Here is a 24,074-nt window from a genome sequence, read left to right on the forward strand (position 1 = left end):
ATATAGCATTTAACAGGAGTGTGAGCAAATGAAAAGTTTAACAGATATTCCAAATGAGCTGGAGCAATTTAACTAGTAACAGACCATAAGATGCTAGTAACGCCCTTTAACAACTGTAACTTGGAAATCTAACATTTACGTTCAGTGCCTTCTTGTGAGACTCTTGAGATTAAACCAGTCACAGAGTATGATCCTGGGAAAATGCTGACCACACTGAGACTGATATGCACAGTTAAGTAGCCTGCTATGTATGGCACCAAATAACTACACAGTGATTAACACTCACCCTAATTGAGTCACCACTATATAGAACATTCCTGTCAGAATGCAGTCAAAACCTTACCCTAAATAACCAATCAGACTGTAACCAGATGGAGACAAGTGTGAAAACTTGTAGACCAGCTCACATTAAAAGACATTTCGAAGGGGAAGGCAGTCCTTTACAGTTGGGTTGATCCAATGACCTTCCAATCCCAAGCTCACATTTTAAAATACTACAGCTGCCCCAAATACCTCAAATTTTAGGCCTAAGGTTTCGGGGTTGTTGGTTCAAGCCCTGCTCTGGGTTACTGTCTATAAAGAGCATCATGAATTCTCCCCATACCTGAATTGGCTTGCTCAGGGTGCTCTGTTTTTCCTCCCATGGTCCAAAAACCCACATTTGTAGGTGGATTGGCTACTCCTAGGCATGAGTGTGTCAATGAAACTGTGTGTGTTGTGTGTTGCCCTGTGATGAACTGGTTCCCCTCCAGGGTATGCTCCAGCTTTGAGCTGGATACGTCGTTACAAACTATTGCAAACAAATAGTCTCTGTAATTTTAATTGAACACTACTTGTTTTGTACTGAGTACTGATCTATTTAACGTATGTATAGATTTATCTATAGTTTTATCATAAAATACACATATGTATTATATGAAAAATGATGTACATAAAACTCTTCAATTGTTATTTGCATTTTCAGTGTAATTATTATTTACACTGCTGCATCTTCTCCCCTCTTCAGAGGACTATTAGAATTTTAATTTTATTTACAATATATTATTTGTGAGGGAGGACATTTAAACATAAATGAACAGACATGGAAGAAAAATAGCTATACAGTAATAATGTAAATAATAAATAGGTCTACACACACACATCTGATGCATCTTATGAAAAATCTGTAGTTTCAAATTGTCACTGTCCAATGAACAACACATATTTTCACATAAGTTTATAGGTGAATATTATTAATAATAATATAAACCTATTTAATTTTAAATGGAAGTCAAGATTGAAATATATCAATTATTATCTGAGAAATTCTATTGATACATTCATCATGAAATTGTCACACAATGTGAAAATTTGGGTTGAAATTATGTAACAGAATAAAAATAGACAAAGATGGATACAGAAGTTTGAATTCCATTCAATGATTTTGTGTTTCATAAATATAGATTATATATTCGGAATGTACACAAAACCAACTATGACAATTACCTGTGTCAGTCAAACCATGTTAAAGCAGAATTCAAAAGTTTAAAACTTATATATTTATCATCATCATCATCATCATTTTCTTTTCCGCTTCTCCATTTCAGGGTCGCGGTTTATATATTTATATTTATTTATAATTTTGTATTTCATTTCATTCATCTGAAAGACAAAAACACAGCAAAGCTTTTTCAAAAAGGTTTAAATTTAAAAAGTTATTTAATTACAGTACATTTGACTCTTAGTCTAACTCAGAGCAATACATTTCTTACTGCAGTTGCTTTTTAACCTGCCTGATTTTGTCATTTTGTTTGTGTGAGGAGATTTTATTATAGAAAAATAAAGTAATACTTTGTCGAATTTCTTTAGTTTTCAGTCCATACACCAGAGGATTAACAATAGGGGGAAATATCATCACAGAAGCACCTGTGGCCCTTCGTAAGTTTGGGGATGCTGCCTCAAATCTATGTGCTAACAAGACACAGGTTGCACAAAATTCTAAACATAGGAAAACAACTAGGTGTGTACCACAAGTTTGAATAGCCTTACTTTTGGCATCAGACTGCCTTTTAATCACTACAGTCATTAGGATCTGAATGTATGTGAATATCACTATCAGCAGAGGGAGAGCTGTATAAAAAGCTACTATAAACAGTCCATAATAGTTATTTGGCTGTATATCCTCACATATGAGCTTCATCAAGGATGGATTATTGCAGAAAATGTCCACAATGTTGGTGCTGCAAATCTTTTTGCGGTAATTCAGTGCAAGTAGTAAACCAATCATAGTAAAATCTATGGTCCACATTATAGTGATTATTTTCAGCAAGTTGTTTGGAGTCATCAAGATGTTATATTTCAGTGGACAACAAATGGCAATATATCTGTCATAAGCCATAGCAGTGAGAATAAGAAAAGATCCAGCTCCATACAGGTGGGTCAGTAAAGCTTGAACAAAACAAGCAGAGTAATTGATGTATCTATTCTGTGACAGTATACTAGATACCAGCTGAGGGAAAAAGGATGTAGAACCCATTATATCATTGACTGGCATGTTAAATAATAGAATGTACATAGGCTTATGAAGCTTCCTGTTGAAAATAATTGTTAGAATTATAGTCAAATTGAAAACTAAGATGGCACAATATGTAAGAGTTCCTATTAAAAATGCTGAAAAAACATGATATGGAGGTATGTCCAGGGGATCCAATGTTAGAGAGGTTGTGTATATGGAGAAATTAGAATCCATAATATATATGTTTCAATTCTGAGATGACCTAAAGTGAAGGGGAAAAACAAATGCAGAAAGCAGACAAGTGGCCACAATTTAGCCTTATTTTAAGTAGTAAGTAAATTGCTTACCCAATAAACAACAAGAACCATGTCCAGAAAACGCTAATTAAATTAATAATTAAACTAATAATAGAATTTTACTCTTTTAAAAATGGAGAACCACAGATGGTATGGACACAGAGCTGCTTAAAAGAGGGCTCTATCAGATGTGTTAATATGTGTAAATATGCAGCCGTTCATCATGCATGATGTTTTTATACCTTTCATAATAGAAGCAAGTCCTTTCAGATTCCCAAATGTATGAAACCAGTCTACAGCAAAACAAAAACATGGATGACGTATAGGATCTCTATTTTGTCCATGGGTGTGGGTGTGTGTGTGTCCATGGGTGTGGGGGGTGGTTAATGATTCCTTGCATTTCTTTATTTGTCTAAAGAGTCAAGAGAGTCAAGAGAGTTTTATTGTCAATTCTGCTTATGTACAGGACATGCAAAGGGTTGAAATTATGTTACTCTCCTCTCCAAGATGCAGTAACATTTAACAAAAAATAGACTAAATTCAACTAAGCTAAGAATTGAAATATATGAATGTGAACAAACAGAAGACAAGTGCAGGACATACGATACCAGTAGCTCACTGATAGACATACATGAGTCAATGGGACACTGACTGAAGACAATAACCTGATTTACAAAGCAGTGAAAAACAGTAGTGCAAAATAATTGTAATAGGAGGAGGTAGGATACTGGATGTAAAAGGCAGAGTAGACTGTAGTGCAAGATAATTGTATAACAACTAAGTAAAGTGAACAAGTGCATACGTATTGAAAAAGTCACAGTTAGGTCTGATCGGACCTGTCTAGTGTTCTTCACTGTAAATAAACAGCAGGAGTGGCACTTCTGCAGTAGATTGTAGGCCAATTAAATTCACATTGTTCCTTTTGACATATTCATGTGGCAATAAAACAACATAAAACAAATTCAAGAAGAAACATTTAACTACATTCCCCCAAAAATGGAGAACCATTAACAACCAGGGGGTAGAAACTGGTGAGCCAAGTCCAGCCAGTCAGACAGAGCTCCTTCCCTGTGTGTGAGTGCACATGCACGGACACGCTCCACTTTTTGACTGCTCCACACAAACAGTCAGAGCTGGGGCATGAGGGGATATGATTAGAGTTGCCAAACTATCCTAGATAGTGAGAATCATCCTGTATTTGGACACTAAAATCCATGTTCCTTATGGTGCCTACACACCAGACAAAGCACAGGCGGGGCAGTAGGCGCATGCACATTCAGCTCTTGTGCATGTTAATAAGACATTTTACAACTGGAACGAAACATGGACCATTGAAAAATTAATCTTTATATTCTGCAAATCTGGCATAATACAGGAATGGAAAAGAGTGCACTGCATCGATTAGCCTTTCCTGCATTTTGGGTTGTCATCCGTACAGACTGACAGTCTGTACCCACCAATCCACGCTATTGGTTGATATGCTTCCAGGTCAGGGTCCGATGCAGCCAAAGTTAAAATGGTTTAACGGACCATTGTTAACAGCATATGGGCATGTTTGTAGTCCGCCAGAGCCAAGGCAGAGTCCTAACAGAACTACATTTGAGGAATGTGTTTTTGACGCCTCCACAGCTTTTATTGTGTAGGCTCTTTTGGACTGTTAAGATGGATGATTTGTTTGAGAAAAGATGTTCTGTAGATCCACCTCAGCTGGTAGGAGGTATTACATGTTTCCTAAAGAGAGAATAAACCTCTCATTGGTCATCACTTTTATTTACACAATCAGCAGTCAGATTTAGCTATCCGTTACTTAGTGCTGCAGCCAATGGAGTCTCAGTCAGTGCGGCAGCACTGAGGGCAACATGTCAATGCTGAAAAACTATACACAATATTAAAAGTTACAGCTCTGCTTTTAGATAGATCTAATGTTAGTACCATGTCATGGACATCCCAACACATCTGTGATGGCAATAAAGCTGGCTGACTTTTAGAATCAAAGTCATTCTTTGTACATAAAAATCACATTAAATAATTTAATATAAGATTAACCATTCTTGTATTCCTTCACTCTATTTCAGAAAGTTGCAACCACATATGAGATTTGTTGGCATACAAGCCCAAGGCATACCAGCACTAGGTGCTGTATAAAGTGAGCTCAAGACTGCAACTTCCCCACTGCCACAAAAAATTGTGTCCTCCAAATGGTCAATTTCTGCCTGTGCTACTGCTAACAACTTTAAAGCCCATTACTCTGGCAACTCATCAGCTTTGCCCATAACTCCCAGGCAATATGACTGTAACTGCACTCTGTAAGCTTGCTCACTCGTGTCCTCGTTTGGCACTCTCTACTACAATGTACTATATTACTGCATGTGTTCCAAGTGGATTTGCTCACTGGACAAATTTAATTTTTACTGTGTTTTGTTTTCCCAAGCTTTCAACATTGACCATAATTTTGTACCTTTGGCTTAATATGATGTTTGGTGTGTTTGTTGTGCCTATCAGTATGTTCATGTATAACTGCTGCAGCCTCCATTTTCATACTGACTTGCATAGCAACTTCTTCCAAATTCCTGACCATCAGTTCCTTCAATAGGTGCAATCTCCTTGAAACGGAATTTTTCTACCACCCCATGATGATACATTTACAGAAATTTTTATCTATGCCAACGCCGAAGTCACAGCATTCTGTTAGCTCAAACAAGGCTCTAATAAAGAACTCAGCTTTTCTCCAGGCTTTTGGACATGTTCGTGGATTCATGTATTACATTCCATCTGTGTACAAATTGCCCTTTCTTTTCTGTGGTTCATCCACAAATGTGAAAGACATTTTTCTGAAGCTGACGGCAGGGTTAGGATGACGAGTTGTGTCCTTTAGAACAGTAAATTACCAAGTTTGGAAAACTGCCATATCAATAAAGAAAGATTAGCAGACTTGTGGGCATGGTAAAAGATTCACAGATACCACAGTGGGCTTGAGAATTTTGAGCTAGTATCAATGCACAAGACGCTATTTAGTCTCATTCACAGCTGTAGCTTGGTAATCGTGCCTTTACACTATCAGTGCCTTCACATGAGACTCATGAGTTTTAGTCTTGTTGTAGAGTATCTTGGGAAATGTCTAATTATTGCCCACTGGCCAGTCCATGCACTGAGACTGATATACACAGTGAAATATCCTGTTATGTTACTAATGTGGTAGAGGGAATTTCTGCGTCCACCAGCAAAATTAACCAACTCAGACCACTGACAACTGCTGATGCAGAACAGTTCTCTGTCATGAAACTAATAAAGTCAGGATGGCCTCATCACTCTAGTAAAGTTCCCGTGTCAGCATGAGACTACATTCACGTGAAATCTGCTATTTGAACATGATGGTCTGGTCATAGGCACAGCAGGATTGTTGTGCTGTGGTCAATGGCAGTTGAGATTTTTCAGAAAATTTATGAAGCACATCAGGGCTTGGTGAAATGTAAAGAAAGACCAAGCCCATCAGTGTGGTGGCCTGGACTAGGTATAGAAATATGGGTAACACTTTACAATACGGGTGCACAAATAAGCAAGTAGTATATATCCTACACCTTCTGTCAAACACCTCTGTGAATGATTTATGACCCCTTGATTTATGACCCCTGATTTATGACCCAGGTGACAGGTCAGTACAGGATGTCCTTATATGGGCTTCCCCTCACACCTACACCCCACCCCCTGACACCCTCACACCCCCCCAACATGTTTGGGGTGGGTTGTGCTTGCATGTGTTATTTAAAATGACCCTGGTGGATTTCTATGGCTAAACGCTTTTTAAAATGTCTACAGTGTGTGTAAATCAGTCTCTTTTAAGAGAATCTACAGTTACACCAACTATTAGTTCTGAAACCAACGTTGCTTTTGCGCCAAGGAAGAAACGGCGTGGTAAAGCATTTGGTAGCAGCCCTCGCGAATATTTTAGGGGTGTTAAAATTAACCAGTTTGATTCTCGGACTTATGACTGACAGGTCAGTACAGGATGCCCTTATATGGGTTCCCCCTCACACCCACACCACACCCCTGACACACCCACAGCCCCATGTATATATAGTTAGCTTGAATCCTGTGTTTGTGAGAAAGCCTATACCGACACTATTTGGAAGTCGCAATGGAGTCCTACATTTTCGGTAAGTGTTAAACTACAGATTTCTACCTAATTTTTTGTCAGAATTTCGGTGATATAATATTTTCTTACCCACTTAACAGGGTTTATCTTGTCTAGGTACATCTGAGTTAGAAACCATCCGTGCCATTAGGAGCATTGAAGGTTTATCACAACTTTGTGAAGGTATGACTCTGCTCTTTATTATTTTATGTGTCTTTTTTGATTTTAGTTGTTATTCATGAGATTATTTTTTCATTTCTTCAGAAACTGTGGATGCTACGGGGTATTTAAATCCTCTTGGTAGGTTGTCTGATACATCTTATAACTCATGGTGTTATATTTTGATTGTGTGTCGCAATAGTGTGTAATTTATATGTTCTCTGTAGTAGGGTTGACACGTTTGGTTGAAGAAACAAATCTCTTAACACCGCCAGGGTTTGAAGTTGTTCCCGGCACCTCTGCTGTTGTTGAACCATTGGATGCTACGTACGCCAACAACGACCAAGCGCCGCAAACATTTACGCCGTGTTTAACAAGCAGTCCTACCCGATCCAAACAAAGCGTCCCAAGGGACATCAGGGTGCCTGTTCCACAAGGAAAACGTGGTAGTTTTGGATCTGGTGGTGCTCAAACATCGCGCTCAAGTAGTGGTAAACGTCTTAGATTGGACGATATCCACAAAACAAACGGTAATAAAAACACAATTAAATATTATTTGTATTATTTATAACATGAGGTTTGTGTGTTAACGAGTGTTTCATTATTTTATCTGTTCATAGATTTGGACATTTTCGATCTGTCGGTGTATGAGGACTGTGTTGATCCTGGTCTGTGCGCCGCTGGATGGTCTGATGAGTTATTTAAAATATGGAATGATAACAGCTTTACAGTAAAGGAGGACAACGGTGCTGCTGTTGTGCCGAATGATGTGTTAAATGATGCTCTGATCGAACATGGGGACTCTGTTACGGATGAAATAAAATCCAATCAAGATCACGAACAACAACAACAACAACAACAACAACAACAAAACCAGGTGGGGGGTTCTAATTGTGCTAACAACCCTGTTGAGCTTATAACGTTGATGAGACAGATGTCACAGGAGATCGCTAAAATCTCTATTGAACAGCGTAGGCAGGCTGCTTTAAACCGCAGGCGTGACAATATTATTCAGAAACAGTTTGAATGTATTGAAGCCTTGTGTAAAGAACAAACAGCTAATGTCAATTTAGTTAAGGATATTCATGGTTTGTGTAAGAAACAGGTTGCGCACAGTGAAACAGCGTTAGAATTGTTGTATAAATTAAACAGACTTTTGCAGTTAAAAAAATCAACACGGAACCCTGTTGCAGGACCGTCTTGTAGATGATAATAGTTAATATTATAATTGTTATTATTATTATTATTGTGTTAATAATATACTGTGGGTTTTTTTTTTCAAGTATGTGTTAAATAAATCAAATCATTAACGTACATTCAAAAGTAATAGCATTATTTTAAACCATTGACATTTAAAAACCAACAATTTGTGTATCGAAAACCAAATAGGTCTAAACAGTCATGGCATCTACAGATATTGCGCGTGATGACCCAATATATGAAGCGTGGAAACAGTTGTCTCCGAGTGAAAAAATGCTTTGTCTTATGGACGAATATGATATGGGTATTGAATCGCTTAGCAACCAGCAAGAAGTAGACATACAAGACAGCGATAACAGTAACGCACATGGCTTATTACAAATTACACTGGACGAATGGTTAACAAACACAAGACAAGCATCACATACACAACCGGTTAAGCGTTGTAGATATGATAGTAGTGGCGAACAATCAACAGATTTTGCATGTGATGACGCAACATATGATGCTTGGGGGCGGTTGTCTCCAAGTGAAAAACTACACTGTCTTATCGAAGAATGTGACATGGCTATAGCAGACCTAGAAAATGATATTCAAAATAATACACAACACATAAACAATGAACAAACAGGTAGCGGTGTGACAACACCTGGACATTCAGCATTTGACCCAACAGCTCCTAACTTTGGTTTATCTGACGGTCATATAGCAGAATTGGTGAGAAATGGTGGTGTTGTAGACGATTATACCATAGTGTCTAGGAATCGGTTTAACAGCGTTGTGCTTCACCGGATGCTGAATTTACATGACGCGCCATCCACAGACATAGCTTCATACACGTCCTATATACACGATGTGTTGTCAGAAATTGTGTCATTCTCCAGGGTCTTGGCTGGTGATGGCGGTGTTATCGACATCACCCTAAGAGGTAGTAGTTTAACATCTGATGTAAACACGGTGTTGTCTTCAAGGGACGGTTACAGTGTGGACAGATTTTCAGATGCTATTGAAAGGGTTATGCAGAGCAATAACAGTATTAAAACGGATGAGAGTTTGGCTCTGACTGTCTCGATAGTCGTGGGTAAAAATGGTGGTGTTCGTCGTAAGGTGCGTGACCTAGCACACGATCAGGTGATCAAAAGGAACAGACTGAATCTTTTCTGCCCAACAAACATCTCAAACAATCTGTGTTTTGCAATCTGCATTGCTCTTTTTCTGAATCCGCATGTACCACATAACACATTAGAACCTATAGCCGAACAGATACAGATAAACATTGGCTACACACGTGACCATAGAGTAGGTTTTAATGATATTGGTCATTTTGAATATAAGTATGGTATTAAAATAGTTGTGTTCCACAAGAGTCGTTCGGGTAAATTAGAAAAGTACCAAACCAAAGACAAACCACATACCAAGACTGCGTTTCTGTACCTCCATGACGGTCATTATTATTTGGTAAAAAATTTGAAAGCGTTCATGGGGGTGCCGCATGTTTGCACGTTTTGTTATACGGGCTACACTAACGCCAGAGATCATAGCTGTAAATATAGTTGCGATGTGTGTCAAGATGCGATGTGTCACAAACACCCCAGGCGTGTGAAATATTGTGATGACTGTTCGCGTTACTGCAAGTCTGTCTATTGCTATGAGCAGCATAAGAAACAAAAACAACAGTCTATTACAGGGGTGATAGCATCCTCATGCAATCTAACTAAGTATTGCAAAAAATGTGGCCATCGTTATCACGTAAGTTTAATAAAACCAAAACCCCACAAGTGTGTGTCGGGTCGTTGTGTTCATTGTGGTGAAGATTTAATATCGGACACCACACATGAATGTTACATACAGCCGATCAAAATAAAAGAACCCAGTAATTCCTACATCTTTTTCGACTTTGAGACACGCTTTGAAAATGGAAAGCATGAAGCTAATTTTGTCTGCGCTATTACATATGATGGTACAGAATTCACTGCAGAAGGGTCTGACTGCATAGAAAGGCTTATGAGAAAGTTTAGACAGCTCAAATATCAAGGGTACACATGGTTAGCACACAATGCGGCCGGTTTTGACAATTTTCTATTATTGGAATATTTTTCTAGTGTGGGTGTCGCTGTCAAAATCACCATGATGGGGTGTAGATTGATCTCCATGTATGATGAAACATACAAACAACGTTACATAGACTCATATTCATTCATTCCAATGCGTTTGGCTAAAACAACATCAGCCTTAAATCTAACATGCTCCGAGAAAGGACATTTCCCACACAAATTCAATTTAAAACAAAATGAGAACTATGTGGGGCCATACCCTGAAAAGGGTTTTTATGGTTATGACACTATGAACGACAAAGGCAAAAAAGAGTTTGACGAATGGTACGACACAGTCTCAAACGGTGTTTTTGACTTCCAAAAGGAGTTGTATGTTTACGGCAGGAACGACGTTGTTTTACTGCGCGAAGCATGTATCAAGTATCACGAAGAATTCATTCAGTGCACAAAGCTAGACCCGTTTAATTATACGACATTAGCATCATGTTGTATGGCAGTATACAAAACACATTTTCTACCAAAAGACACGCTGGCGCTGACACACAACAACGCATACATTAACCAGCACAAGACATTCTCTAACGTCTCTATTGAATGGCTTGAGTATGTTAAGCATGTAAGAGATGTTGATGTGCACCACGCTTTAACTCACGGGGAAATGAAGTTTGGCGCATATTATGTGGATGGTTATTATGAAAAAGATGGTGTGCGAAAAGCTTTAGAAAGCTTTAGAATTTAATGGTTGCATGCATCATGGTCATGAATGTCGTTACAACCCGAACCAGTGCCATCCTATGTCAAAGGTCTTGTATGGAGATTTGCGAATGCGGTTTGATACCAAGGTGGAGACGCTTGTTCGTGCATATGGTCTAGAAGTTGAAGTGATGTGGGAATGTCAGTGGGCATCTGCTAAGAGGGATGATTTGGATGTTGCCACGTTCATTTCTAATTACACAGCTCCTGAAAGGCTCAAACCAAGAGACGCACTTTTTGGTGGTCGAACAAATGCGTATAATTTGTATTACAAAGCAAAGGAGGGTGAGAAGATTAGATATTTGGACTTCACCAGCTTGTACCCATTCTGCCAGGCCCGGAAGAAATACCCAGTAGGGCACCCCCAAATATTTTTCAAAGACTTTCAACCTCTTGAGGATTACTATGGTCTAGTCAAGGCAACAGTATATCCGCCAAGAAAACTCCTCCACCCTGTTTTACCATACTGTTGTAATGGAAAGTTAATGTTCCCTCTGTGCCGCACATGTGCCGCACATGTGCCGAGCACGAAAACCAGTTGCGTTCGTGTATGCATAGTGATGAAGAGAGATCTATAACGGGGTCATGGGTCAGTATTGAACTAGTGAAGGCTGTTGAGAAAGGGTATGTAGTTGCAAAAATCCATGAAGTTTGGCATTTCCCAGACAGTTCAGAGACATTGTTCTGCGAGTATGTAAAGACGTTTTTACAGTACAAGCAGGAGGCCAGTGGTTATCCAGCACATGCTGTCACAGAGGAAGAGAGGGACGAATACATCAGGGATTATTTTGAAAAGGAAAATATCCAACTGAATCCTGACAAGATATGCCTTAACCAGGCGCGTCGCTCTATTAACAAATTGTTGTTAAACAGCTTGTGGGGCCGTTTTTCAATGAGGGAAAACCTGCCCGTGTCTGAAGTGTTAACGGACCCTGAACAGTTTTCACAACACATCTTTGGTGACGGCTATGAGGTTAAACACTTTTCATTTGTGTCCGACACCGCAGCATTGATTCAGTGGTGCTATTCGGCTGGAGACAGCTGTCCAACACGTGATATTAATGTATTCCTCGGCGCATTTACAACAGCGCACGCTCGTTTAGAATTGTATAATATAATGGATAAATTGGGAGACAGATTGTTGTATAGCGACACTGACAGTGTTATTTTTGTTTCTCGTGAAGGTGATTGGGAACCCCCTCTGGGGCCTTATTTAGGCGATTTGACAGACGAGATTGGTGGTGGTGATTACATTACAGAGTTCTGCTCGGGAGGTCCTAAGACGTACGGTTATCTTACAGCTGGCGGTAAAACATGCATGAAAGCAAAGGGCATTACGCTAAATTCTGAAAACTCAAAAGTTATTAGACTCGACACACTTATTGACCTTGTTGATAATTATGTGACGAATCGCGATACTAGCCGACACATACTTGCTCGCGCTGACGGCATTGTGAGAAATAAAAAGAACCTCACGCTGAAAAACAAATCAGTAGTGAAGCGGTTTAAAGTTGTGTACAACAAACGTGTCCTGTTGCCTGATTTTTCAACACTTCCTTATGGGTACTAAAGACGGTCGAGGTGTGATAGATGTTGACGGGTTTGATTTTAGATTACAACACCCATTTTCGTGTGTAATAAGCGGACCATCAAATTCCGGAAAAACTTTTTTTGTAAAACAGTTAATTGAGCGTTCTGATGAGTTGATTTCAAATAAAATAGAAAATATAGTATACATTTATGACTGCTGGCAACCCCTTTATGATGAAATGTTAAAGATAAGAAATATTATTTTTGTTCAAGGGATACCAACGTCGCTATGTGACGACACACTTTTACCGCTTAACAGAAATAATTTGTTAATAATTGATGATGTTGCCAGCAATAATGCCGAAGTGGAAAAGGTGTTTACACAGTATGTACATCACAGAAATTTAAGCGCCATTTACTTAATGCAAAATTTGTTTTTTCAAGGAAAGTCTAGTAGGACAATTAGTTTGAATACAAACTATCTCATATTATTTAAAAATCCAAGAGACAACAATCAGGTTTGTGTATTAGGTAGACAGATGTACCCCGGCAACACCAAATTTTTCATGGAATGTTTTCAAAATGCTGTTAGCAAGCCGTTCGGTCACCTTTTAATTGATTATAAAGCTAAGACTCCTGAAAACTTTCGTCTCAGAACAGATCTGCTTTCAAACACGCCTGTTGTTTACATTCCGAAAATACGCAGATAGATCAGCATGTCGGACAGACTATATAGAAACCTGCCGCTTCTTAAACTTTTATTTAAAGCCACACCAGCACAGAGACGTGTTATTTTACAAACGGCGTCTAATGAACTTATCTTAACTCTGTGTGAGGTTGCCCTTAATGTTCTTAATGGCACTGTACCTCTCACATCAACACAATATCGTGAGTTAAAGAAGAAGAAGTCTGAAATTAAATTTATCGCTGATAAAAAGGTTGGTGTTTCACGGAAAAAGAAAATAATTAATCAGAAAGGCGGCTTTCTTTTACCATTGTTAAGCGTTGCTTTACCATTTATAGCAAGCTTGATAGCGGGGAGATAAACTGAAGGCATGGAGTATGCTGAAAAATTATTTTTGGTACCTCAGCACCAGTTGGATAAGTTAAAGAGTGATAACAGTCGGGGCGCTGTCCGACAAATTGTAGAAAATGATTTGGACGTGTCGATCAGAGATATTTTGGCCAGGAGGGATCTCGACCCCCACGAGAAGGCCAAACTTTATACATCCGTGTTACAGAGATATTTAACCATCGCTAAACATGGTGATATGGAGACCAATACTTTAACATTGTCATTGCCGCATGCGGATACTGTTAATAAGGAAATAAATGTTGTCGATCAGACTGGTAACAAACATTCCATACTCGATGATGTTCTTAGAAATGTATCTTCGCGAAGCAGACAGAATGTTCAGTATGTTTTAGATACAATGTCTAAATCAAAAGATGTGTCTTCCTGGAATGAATTAGGAGAATTTGTCTTAAATGGACGTACGATCCCAGGGTCACATATTCTGGACTTGGTGAAAAGCATCACCGCCGCACACCGTGTTAGCGATGATCGTAGACCTCAGGGGTGGAGCGAGTTTCTAGAGGCTTTTGCTGTTTTAAACATCCCTCTTTCTACCATACCAAATAAGTTTGTCAGACAAAAAATTAATTTGTTAAAAAATAAAAAGTCTGCTGATTATGCTACACCAGTGAAAGACACTTTGCAATCGCCTGTTAAGAGTGTTGAACACCCCAGATTTCACTCCCCCGTTTTAGACAGAAGTGTTTGGTTAAACTTCTAATTGTTATATATTTTATTTTTATTTTATTTGATGTGTGTGTGATTGTGTTGTTTAATTGATTGTTTTGAATATTTTTCACATTGTTTGAAAACTGTCATTTGTTGTTTTATTATTGTTACATGTATATTTGTAAATAAACGAACCAGAGTTGAAAATCTTTTTTGAAAATCAGTGTTTTTATTCGTCAGCTTTACACTACACAGGGTTATACAATAAACATCTCTCCTTTTTGAACATGTTGTATACAAATAAACGACCTGTTCTTACAAACACACGGATACAAATGTTTCACAAAGGCTGAAACCATATTGTCATTTTTAGTTAAATTAAAACCATATTTTGACATCACTTCTTCATAATTACACAGTCTAACCATGTGGTATAGAAAAAACACACAATGTTGACCGCATGTAGTTGATGTAAAATCTTGAACTTGTCTGGTAGAATACCTCAAAGTCGTGCATGTTGTTTTAAGGAAATCACTAATAATTTTAGGGAACTTGTCATAGGTAGGTGCATTTCCAAAACTGTCAAAAAAACACCCGACACGGTCTTCACTTATGTAGATAGCAAGCCAATGTTCGCCAGGAAGATCAGATGAGTGTGTATTGACAATAGCCGTCACAGGTAATTTCCATATACCATTTGTTGGTAATTGGTCACATGCTAACACACCGAGAAAATGTGTGTTAACAGCCACTTTGTCCATTACAGCAGACAGCTCCAACGTATTCATTAGTAATAATCCACTAAAACTTGTCTTCGGTTAGAGATTTCAATGATGCTGTCAAAAACAGCATACACAACCAAATTTACAGTATGCGGGAGCGGCTGTCTGAAACGGACCTCCAGTCTAATATTACCTGATTTGTCCAAAGACACGTGTTGACCGCATTCTTCATCAGGTGTGAGGTTAAACGCATACAGAGTGTAGCCCTGTAGGAAATCCTGCCTATCAATTGGCAATGCCTGGTTTTTCAGATGTCTTCCAGATGCAAGCGCTAACTGGAAGAATTCGCGCATGGCGGAACCAGTGTGGAAATCGGATTGGTGTGGTTTGGCTGGAAATTGTTGGCCGTCTAAATAGACCGCAAGAAACTCCAAGTTGTAATGTTTAAACGCGAAGGGGTTTTTATTATACGCGCCTGTGAATGCATCATTATCAACCATGGCTATTATCATAGACTTGGGTAGAGTCCCCAAGAACAAATTTTCTTGGTTAGAAACACGTGTTCCAGCGGGTATGGAAAAATTTTTTAGACACACTCTGTCAATGGGGTATTTAGCCGTTGTTGACAACAATGTCTGGGCATGACCCAACCTTACAGCTGGTGACACAGATACTTTTTTGACAAATAACGATGCAGAGAGAATATTCACTTTGTATGCTAACGCGTCATGCCGCATTAGACAGAAATCATCCTTATTACGTGTCATGCAAATTTTTATATCAACACCGTTAAGCATCAATTTCTCCTGAAAAAATATGTCGCTATGAATCGGGGTCAGCAGTTCTACCACATTACTAGCGTTTGTAAATGCGGCCCTCTTTGCCAAACCGCGATTGTTCCTTGCGGGGTTTGTTTCATCCATATGCCCTGCAGTGTCCAGATAAAAGAGGCCTGCAGAGAAGACAGTTTCCAGGGTGTCCCGACCATAGTTGGCAAGACATTCTATCATGCTACGGTATGGGTAGGTACTTGAACTCTGTGATACCAGCCTGTCTCCTAGGGACACGTCGACCTGTGAAAATATTGTGGCTCCAGGATAGTTTATCAACCCCACAGCGGCTCCGTCATCAATGTCGCTTCCGTCAGGTTTTGTGATTTTAAGACGAAGGTATAATAGTGTGTTATTTAGATCCATATAATCTTCACCATGGCCGGCTATGAAAAACTCCAGTGGGGCAGTGTCGGATATTGCTGACAGCGGCAGAATTTCGACATAAGTGTTTTTCTCAATAGCGGTTTGTGTTAAAGGTACTGTAAACAAGTCCAGTTCTGATTTAATACACTCCTCAGACATGCGATGAAGTAGAGCCATGATCAGAAAATGGTTTTAATAGGTTTCCTACAGGTCGAGGTTGTTGTCTGCTTCCCCTTACGCTTTCTTTTTGACACTATGTGTTTTTTCATCTCAAGCTTGGTTTTCTTAGCAGGACTTGATTGTGTGCCATCATACGCGTCAGACCGTTACTGACAACATCACTTACAATGTTTTTAGCAGCTGTTTTTAGATGTGGTTTGGCTATATTAAAACCCTTCTTGAACAACGGTATAGCCATTCTGAATAAATTTCTAAAAATCCCACCAAATCCCGCACCATACATTGTTGGGCTACCTGTATAGCCGGGCATGTGGCCTCCGGCCTGACTTTGATAGTAAGAAACGTAACGTTCAGGATCCATGGCCTGTCTGTTGAAAGATTCCATTTTCAAAACCTAATTCCTTGTTTTACAGGTCTAAAGTGTAGCTTTACAACCACTTTCCCATAAGAAAAATTTACGTGCTGGTTCTGATCGGTTTTCACTTCTATAGCGATATCGTTTATCTGTGATTTTGTTGTCGACACGTAGTGTGGCTTACTGTATCTAACTGTGACAATATCATGGTTGTTCCCTGATATATGTACACATCTTAACAGAGGTACAAAACTGTCACCAATTAATTGGTAATCAACAATGTCTGTGTAAACAAACATTGAGTAGAAACCACCATAGATGTCGACAGGGTGTGGCGCGTACTCTTTTTGTACGACATCCGGGTCATTTGTTTTAACTACACACTCTAGTATCACACCCGGTTTAAAACCCAAGATGATGGCTAGTTTACCATTAAATATCAAACCGATATCAGATAACGTCTTAATAAATAACCTGTGACTTATTTGGTCATAAACAAGACCTATTGAATGGTCTGCTAGATGGATATTAATCTCAGCAACTAATGCCGGTATATGGTTATAATACCCTGTAGGTAGTGTTATTTGTGTTGTTTTGCCAGATTTTTTATCAATTACGCTAAATGTGGCATCTAGCTCACAAAAGGTTGTCCACGTTCGTGGGTATTGAAACTCTATCACCCCTACTTCCCAGTCACCTTTTAGATCGATTGGTTTCGCTAGTTTTGTTCTATAATTAGAAATTTGATTATCGGGGTATACCGACATAGACGAATTGCTCGGCAGTGTGACGCAAAAACCATTGTCCCCCATATTTGTCCTTTGATGTAAATGAACTAGTTCACAAAGTACAACACCTTTTAAGGCCTTTGTATGTCCACAACATCATTTTCAGGAACCCAGCTGTTAAATTTTGACGGCCAACCTAACCATTTCACTAAAACCATTGTTTTTTTACCCTGTTTTTTTTTATCCAAAATCTTTTCAACTTTGAATGCTTTTTCTGTAGACATGCGTATTTTTTGCAACTCTTCTTCATAGAAACGGCCGTGTATAATGTCACCGTCATAATCTTTCAATTTATAAACGGGTGGTTGTCGTTGGATACATTCTGATATAGTGAAAAACTCCTGTGTATAGTTCTCCTCATACCCCTTTGTAAACGGACCCCTGACTTTAGAAATACGCACAACGTCACCAGTCTTTTACTTAAATATGGTTTTCTTGTCTAATTTGTTTCTCACACCATACAGCGTTTTAAACACGCTAGATTCGTTTTCTTTCGTCACATCAGCTGGCTTGGTTTTGATACTACGGTGGTAACTATTATTGTAACCGCTCATAATATCTTGTAAAACATCAATGTACCTTTTGGAGTTTACAGCTGTTAGATAACGCCACATACAACTTTTTAGCGTTCTATTAAACCGCTCTATGACACTGGCTTTTAGCTCACTACCTGTAGCAAAATGTGTGATTTTGTTTTTTGATACTAAATTTTGAAAATGTTTGTTGAAAAACTCTTTACCCCTGTCAGTCTGTAACTTTTGAGGAACTCTGCCTTCTTCTAATATGTTCGCAAATGCCTTTGAGACTTCTATACCAGACTTATTTTTTAACAGTCGAGCCCACGCATATTTGCTGAACACGTCAATACATGTCAACATATATTTATATCCGTCATTTTCCCTAGAATACGCACTCATATCAACAAGATCAGCTTGGAATTGAGCGTCAATGCCATATACTATAACCCGGTTTCTTTTGTAATTATGTCGTATGGGTTTGTGGAGTGTGTATGCATCCTCTCCAGATAACCAGTCTGAAACCTGTTGATCAGACAGACACAAACCTGTATTCTCTAAAACACCCCGTTTCAAACGATTTTTACCGCCTAATGAACCAGAATTAGACGGCGTGTAATATACCGTTCTCATAAGATTTGATGTGTCGATAGATGACATTGTTGAAAATAATGACCCCAGATTTGTTTGTTTGACTGTTTTATTCACAATGCATCGATGAAATCTAAAAAGTTTGCACACACATCTACATTTTTCTCAACTAGATATTCAACAAATGTTTCAATCACTTTACAAACATCAATTGGTTTCTTTGTTGAAAGTTTTATCACACAAATGTCTATTATATATGTACATAGACAAAGCACATAACCAATTTTTACCACATTTTCACTCTTAGGCATGAGAGACAGTAATTTACTAATAGTCACAAGGGTTGTTTCGTCAGAATCTATACATAACTGTGTCAAATGACACCAATCATGCGATGTTGATTTAACAATATTCATTTGGTTCTTGAAATTTTGTAAACGTTTAACATTGACATCATACACACTATTAATGAGTGTAAAATCATCCACACTATCGTCAATACATTTATACAACAAACGTGTCAATTCGCAGTTCACACGGTGTTTCAGCACACGCTTTGACAGACTTTGGTGTCCGCAAACTATCCCCATTTTCACTTAAACAGCTCTGCAAGTCTTTGAATCACCTTCCCAACAGTCAACGGCATCGCTGACAAACTGTTCAGAGGTTTGAACAATCAGACTTTCTCTTAGTTCCTGCAGCTTTTCCACAATGTACGGCTCGCATTGTAATTCACAGACGACTGTTTCAACACATCCTTGAATTTTTAGAAGGGGTAGTTCTATTCCAAAACACTTTAGAAGCCCAGCTATGGCATGTTTTAAGGCGGGCGTGAACAATGTCCTTGTTATATCTTTATAGTATTTTTCAAAAAAGAAGATATCAGGTTCAAACAGACACGAATGTCGAAGTTGACTAGGGTGATCCACTTCACAACCAAGACATGTTTCCTTCAGCTTGTTGTTTATGATGTGTTGTAGGATTACAACGACAGTGGACTTTATCAGTTTTAGCGCCGTAGAGCTTACTTGCCCGTCCACCACATCAATCGGAGCAGATATATCGTTGTCTTCAGGAGCTTCAGCGATTGTCAGTTGTCTAGCCATCAACGTTGCCAAATCATCCAACGGGTCTTGTCGAAAAACATGTGGGTTCGCAATGTCCACACAACTGAGATCATCACCATATTGACCCAACAAACTGTTGTCTGATACCGCTTTGGCAACCGCCGTCGATTCACCATAGCTGTAGTTTACAACCCCATGACCCGTGTCAATCGGCGTATATTCAATGTCCGACAGTCGATAATTTTCACACCACATAGGTCCACGGGTGTCGGGATGGTCTGCTGGAAGAATGTCCTCAAACATGATGGCTTGCGTGTTGTTCGTGTCTTGACTTCGTGTGGTTTCAGTGTCGGCTTATGTTTCTTTTAACAGACATCACTGGAAGGCGTTGATCCACTTTTGACCATCCCACAAACGTCATAAGCCCGAGAATCAAACAGGTTAATTTTAACACCCCTAAAATATTCGCGAGGGCTGCTACCAAACGCTTTACCACGCCGTTTCTTCCTTGGCGCAAAAGCAACGTTGGTTTCAGAACTAATAGTTGGTGTAACTGTAGATTCTCTTAAAAGAGACTGATTTACACACACTGTAGACATTTTAAAAAGCGTTTAGCCATAGAAATCCACCAGGGTCATTTTAAATAACACATGCAAGCACAACCCACCCCAAACATGTTGGGGGGGTGTGAGGGTGTCAGGGGGTGGGGTGTAGGTGTGAGGGGAAGCCCATATAAGGACATCCTGTACTGACCTGTCACCTGGGTCATAAATCAGGGGTCATAAATCAAGGGGTCATAAATCATTCACAGAGGTGTTTGACAGAAGGTGTAGGATATATACTACTTAAGCATATATTAATACGTCATGAATGATCTCCTCATAGTATATTAATACATACATTAATGCTTAATATATCAGGAACTAACAAAGGATATGCATTAATGACCACATTACTCATACACAAATCGCCATTAGCAAGGGTAAACATTAAGTATCAACATCTTGTTAATTCAATCTCTTAATTAACACTATGACTTGCCTTATTAATTAACACTTTGTGGGTTAATCTAATTATTTAATTAATTATTGTGGCCAATAACAACCCTAAAGTCAAGTGACTTTATATAAGTAATTACAAAACTTGTAATAAACTCATAATAATCACTTAATCGCAATGTCCCTGCCTATAATTTTGCCTACATCAATGCACAAAGATATGTAACACACAGTATCCAAATACATCCAATATGTAATGGGTGTTAATTAATAAGGCAAGTCATAGTGTTAATTAAGAGATTGAATTAACAAGATGTTGATACTTAATATTTACCCTTGCTAATGGCGATTTATGTATGAGTAATGTGGTCATTAATGCATATCCTTTGTTAGTTCCTGATATATTAAGCATTAATGTATGTATTAATATACTATGAAGAGATAATTCATGACGTATTAATATATGCTTATTTGTGCACCCGTATTGTAAAGTGTTACCGAAATATGTAAGCTCATAAAATAATGTCAGGTATGTTGCGAACTGAAAAGCACACAACAAAAGGAAATCCTTATGGCTACACCATTCCTAGAGAGACCCTGGAAGAGAAATATCAGTTTTCTAGCACAAAGTTCCAGGACTTAAGAAGGCAGTTTGATTTCATGTGCTGCATGTCTAGCTCACACCATCCACCAGACAAGTAGCTTGCTGAGAGAGCTGTAAATATGGCAACGAAAAATGTCAGTCAAGATTATCTTGTGGTAACTCTAATCAGCTAAAGGTCCACTCTTTGTTCCCTGATTGTGTCAGCATGATAGTGACTGTCAGATGATAGATGATAGTCTGACATGATAGTACAGTCAAATCCTTACCCCAAAAAATCAGACTGTAACCAGTTGGGGATGAGTGTGCCAACCTCTACACCAACTCACATTAAATTGCTGATTGAGAGGGGAGGGCAATATTTTAAATTGTAGACTTGTCCAATAAACTATCAATCCCAAGCATGCTTCTTAACTATTAGGCTACAGCTGCCCCAAATACGCCAAATATTAGGTCACAGCTGTCCCATATACTATCTTAAAAAACAAACATAAAACATGGAGTGATGACTTTCTGTCATGTTGCGTCTTAACTATGGAGTGTTGTTTCTGTTAGAGAGTCAAGCTCAGTAAAGACTTTAAAAAAATGTACGAACAATCAAACAAACAAAGTATTCGGAAACAAGTCTCTGTAATCACGCTTTTAAAATCCCATTGGTCACAATAGTGACCTAAAAATAGTGACCTATTTTTTTTTGTAATTCTAAATATGTTCCTGAAAAATATGCATTTCCAGCAAATATGCAAGTGATCCAAGTGATCTAGATAAGCATGCAAAATTGCAGTTATTTCTCAAAATTAATAAGATACTGTCCTCAGTGATTGTAATAACAATGGAAAAGATTTGAAGTAAGAGATGGAGACAAGTAATTTGAAGTCCAGGCTGTTAAATGCATATTCTGAACTGATGTACATGGTTTCCAACCACAGTCCAAAAACAGACGTTTGGTGGCATATTGGTGACTTAAAAGTGTCCATTTGTGTGAGTGTGTGAGTGCATGTGTGAGTGTGTGTCACACTGCGAAGGACTGGTGCCCTCTCCACTTATGCCCAGTGATTCTGAGTAGGCTCCAGACATACCATGACCATGAACTGGATAAGCACTTACAGACAATGAATTAATTATTGCATGAAAGTTTCAATACATGTTGCACATGTTGAAACAATGCTGATGTTTGATGTTCTATTATCTTTGCTTTTAGTATTCAAAAGGATTTTTCAATGTGTAATATAGTCACACTAGAGCATAATAGAGCAGTCTTGTGGAAATACTGGGGTCTGCTAATGAAAAAACATCTGTGATATGTGATATTAACTAGGATAGAATATACAAGAATACACATGACTGCATAGGACAAATATGTCAAATGCATATGCACCATATCATCCCACCGGTCACAAATGTGTTTCACCCATTTTTCCTTGAAAATGTAAAAAAGAGTATTGGGATTTTTCAAAAGGTAAATAATGACATATAAATTGGATATTTATAATTGGATATTTATATAAATGGAAAAAAAAATATGAGATTAAATGGGTTAATTAAACACTACTATTTTGTACTGAATGATCTAATAAATCTACATGTATGGAGATGCAAGTTTGTCTTTTGACAGAATGAATTTCCCTTTCTAGTAGACATATATATAGACATATAGACATATATATATAGTTCATTTGACTCTTGGCCAGAAATAATCTGCCAAACAAACACATTTCCTATTACAGTTGGTTTTTAATCCGTTTGATTTTGTCATTCTGTTTTTGTAAGGACACTTTATTATAGAAAAATAAGATAATACTCTGTCGAATTTCTTTAGTTTTCAGTCCATACACTAGAGGATTAACTATAGGAGGAAATATCATCACAGAAGCCCCTGTGGCCCTTCGTAAGTTTGGGGATGCTGCCTCAAATCTATGTGCTAATAAGCCACAGACTGCACAGAATTCTAAGCATAAGAAAACAATTAGGTGTGTACCACAGGTCTGAATAGCCTTACTTTTGGCATCAGACTGTCTTTTAATCACAACAGTCATTAGAATTTGAATGTATGTGAATATCACTAACAGCAGAGGCAGAGCTGTATAAAAAGCTACTATAAACAGTCCATAATAGTTATTTGGCTGTATATCCTCACATATAAGCTTCATCAAGGATGGATTATTGCAGAAAATGTCCACAATTTTGGTGCTGCAAATCTTTTTGCGGTAATTCAGTGCAAGTAGTAAACCAATCATAGTAAAATCTATGGTCCACATTATAGTGATTATTTTCAGCAAGTTGTTTGGAGTCATCAAGGTGTTATATTTCAGTGGACAACAAATGGCAATATATCTGTCATAAGCCATAGCAGTGAGAATAAGAAATGATCCAGCTCCATATACATGGGCCAGTAAAGCTTGCACAAAACAAGCAGAGTAACTGATGTATCTATTTTGTGACAGTATACTAGATACCAGCTGAGGGAAAATGGCTGTAGAACCCATTATATCATTGACTGGCATGTTAAATAATAGAATGTACATAGGCTTATGAAGCTTCCTGTTGAAAATAATTGTTAGAATTATAGTCAAATTGAAAACTAAGATGGCACAATATGTAAGTGTTCCTATTAAAAATGTCAGAAAAATATGGGATGCAGGAATGTCCAGGGGATCCAGTGTCAAAGAGGTAGTGTATATGGAGAAATTAGAATCCAT

At 38.3% G+C, this 24,074-nt stretch overlaps 2 protein-coding genes and 1 long non-coding RNA gene across 3 annotated transcripts; 1 reads left to right on the top strand and 2 right to left on the bottom strand.

Moving 5' to 3' along the window:
- Positions 1–1,747: 1,747 nt before the first annotated feature.
- On the bottom strand, positions 1,748–2,728 carry LOC136707389 (olfactory receptor 51I1-like). Its single transcript, XM_066681464.1, has one exon. The coding sequence runs from the start codon at positions 2,726–2,728 to the stop codon at positions 1,748–1,750; it is 981 nt and encodes a 326-aa protein (XP_066537561.1).
- A 4,264-nt stretch (positions 2,729–6,992) lies between these two features.
- On the top strand, positions 6,993–7,445 carry LOC136695706 (uncharacterized). The gene is made up of 3 exons (XR_010802336.1): positions 6,993–7,105; positions 7,187–7,222; positions 7,309–7,445. It is a non-coding gene; the product is annotated as an uncharacterized lncRNA (long non-coding RNA).
- A 15,651-nt stretch (positions 7,446–23,096) lies between these two features.
- LOC136707458 (olfactory receptor 51I1-like) lies at positions 23,097–24,074 on the bottom strand. Its single transcript, XM_066681592.1, has one exon. The coding sequence runs from the start codon at positions 24,072–24,074 to the stop codon at positions 23,097–23,099; it is 978 nt and encodes a 325-aa protein (XP_066537689.1).

This window comes from Hoplias malabaricus, chromosome 1 (assembly GCF_029633855.1).
Source record: "Hoplias malabaricus isolate fHopMal1 chromosome 1, fHopMal1.hap1, whole genome shotgun sequence".
Classification (NCBI taxonomy): domain Eukaryota; kingdom Metazoa; phylum Chordata; class Actinopteri; order Characiformes; family Erythrinidae; genus Hoplias; species Hoplias malabaricus.

What these genes read in the sequence shown, in the direction of transcription:
- LOC136707389 (XM_066681464.1), bottom strand. Translation starts at nt 2,728, where the DNA reads ATGGATTCTAATTTCTCCATATACACAACCTCTCTAACATTGGATCCC.
- LOC136707458 (XM_066681592.1), bottom strand. Translation starts at nt 24,074, where the DNA reads ATGGATTCTAATTTCTCCATATACACTACCTCTTTGACACTGGATCCC.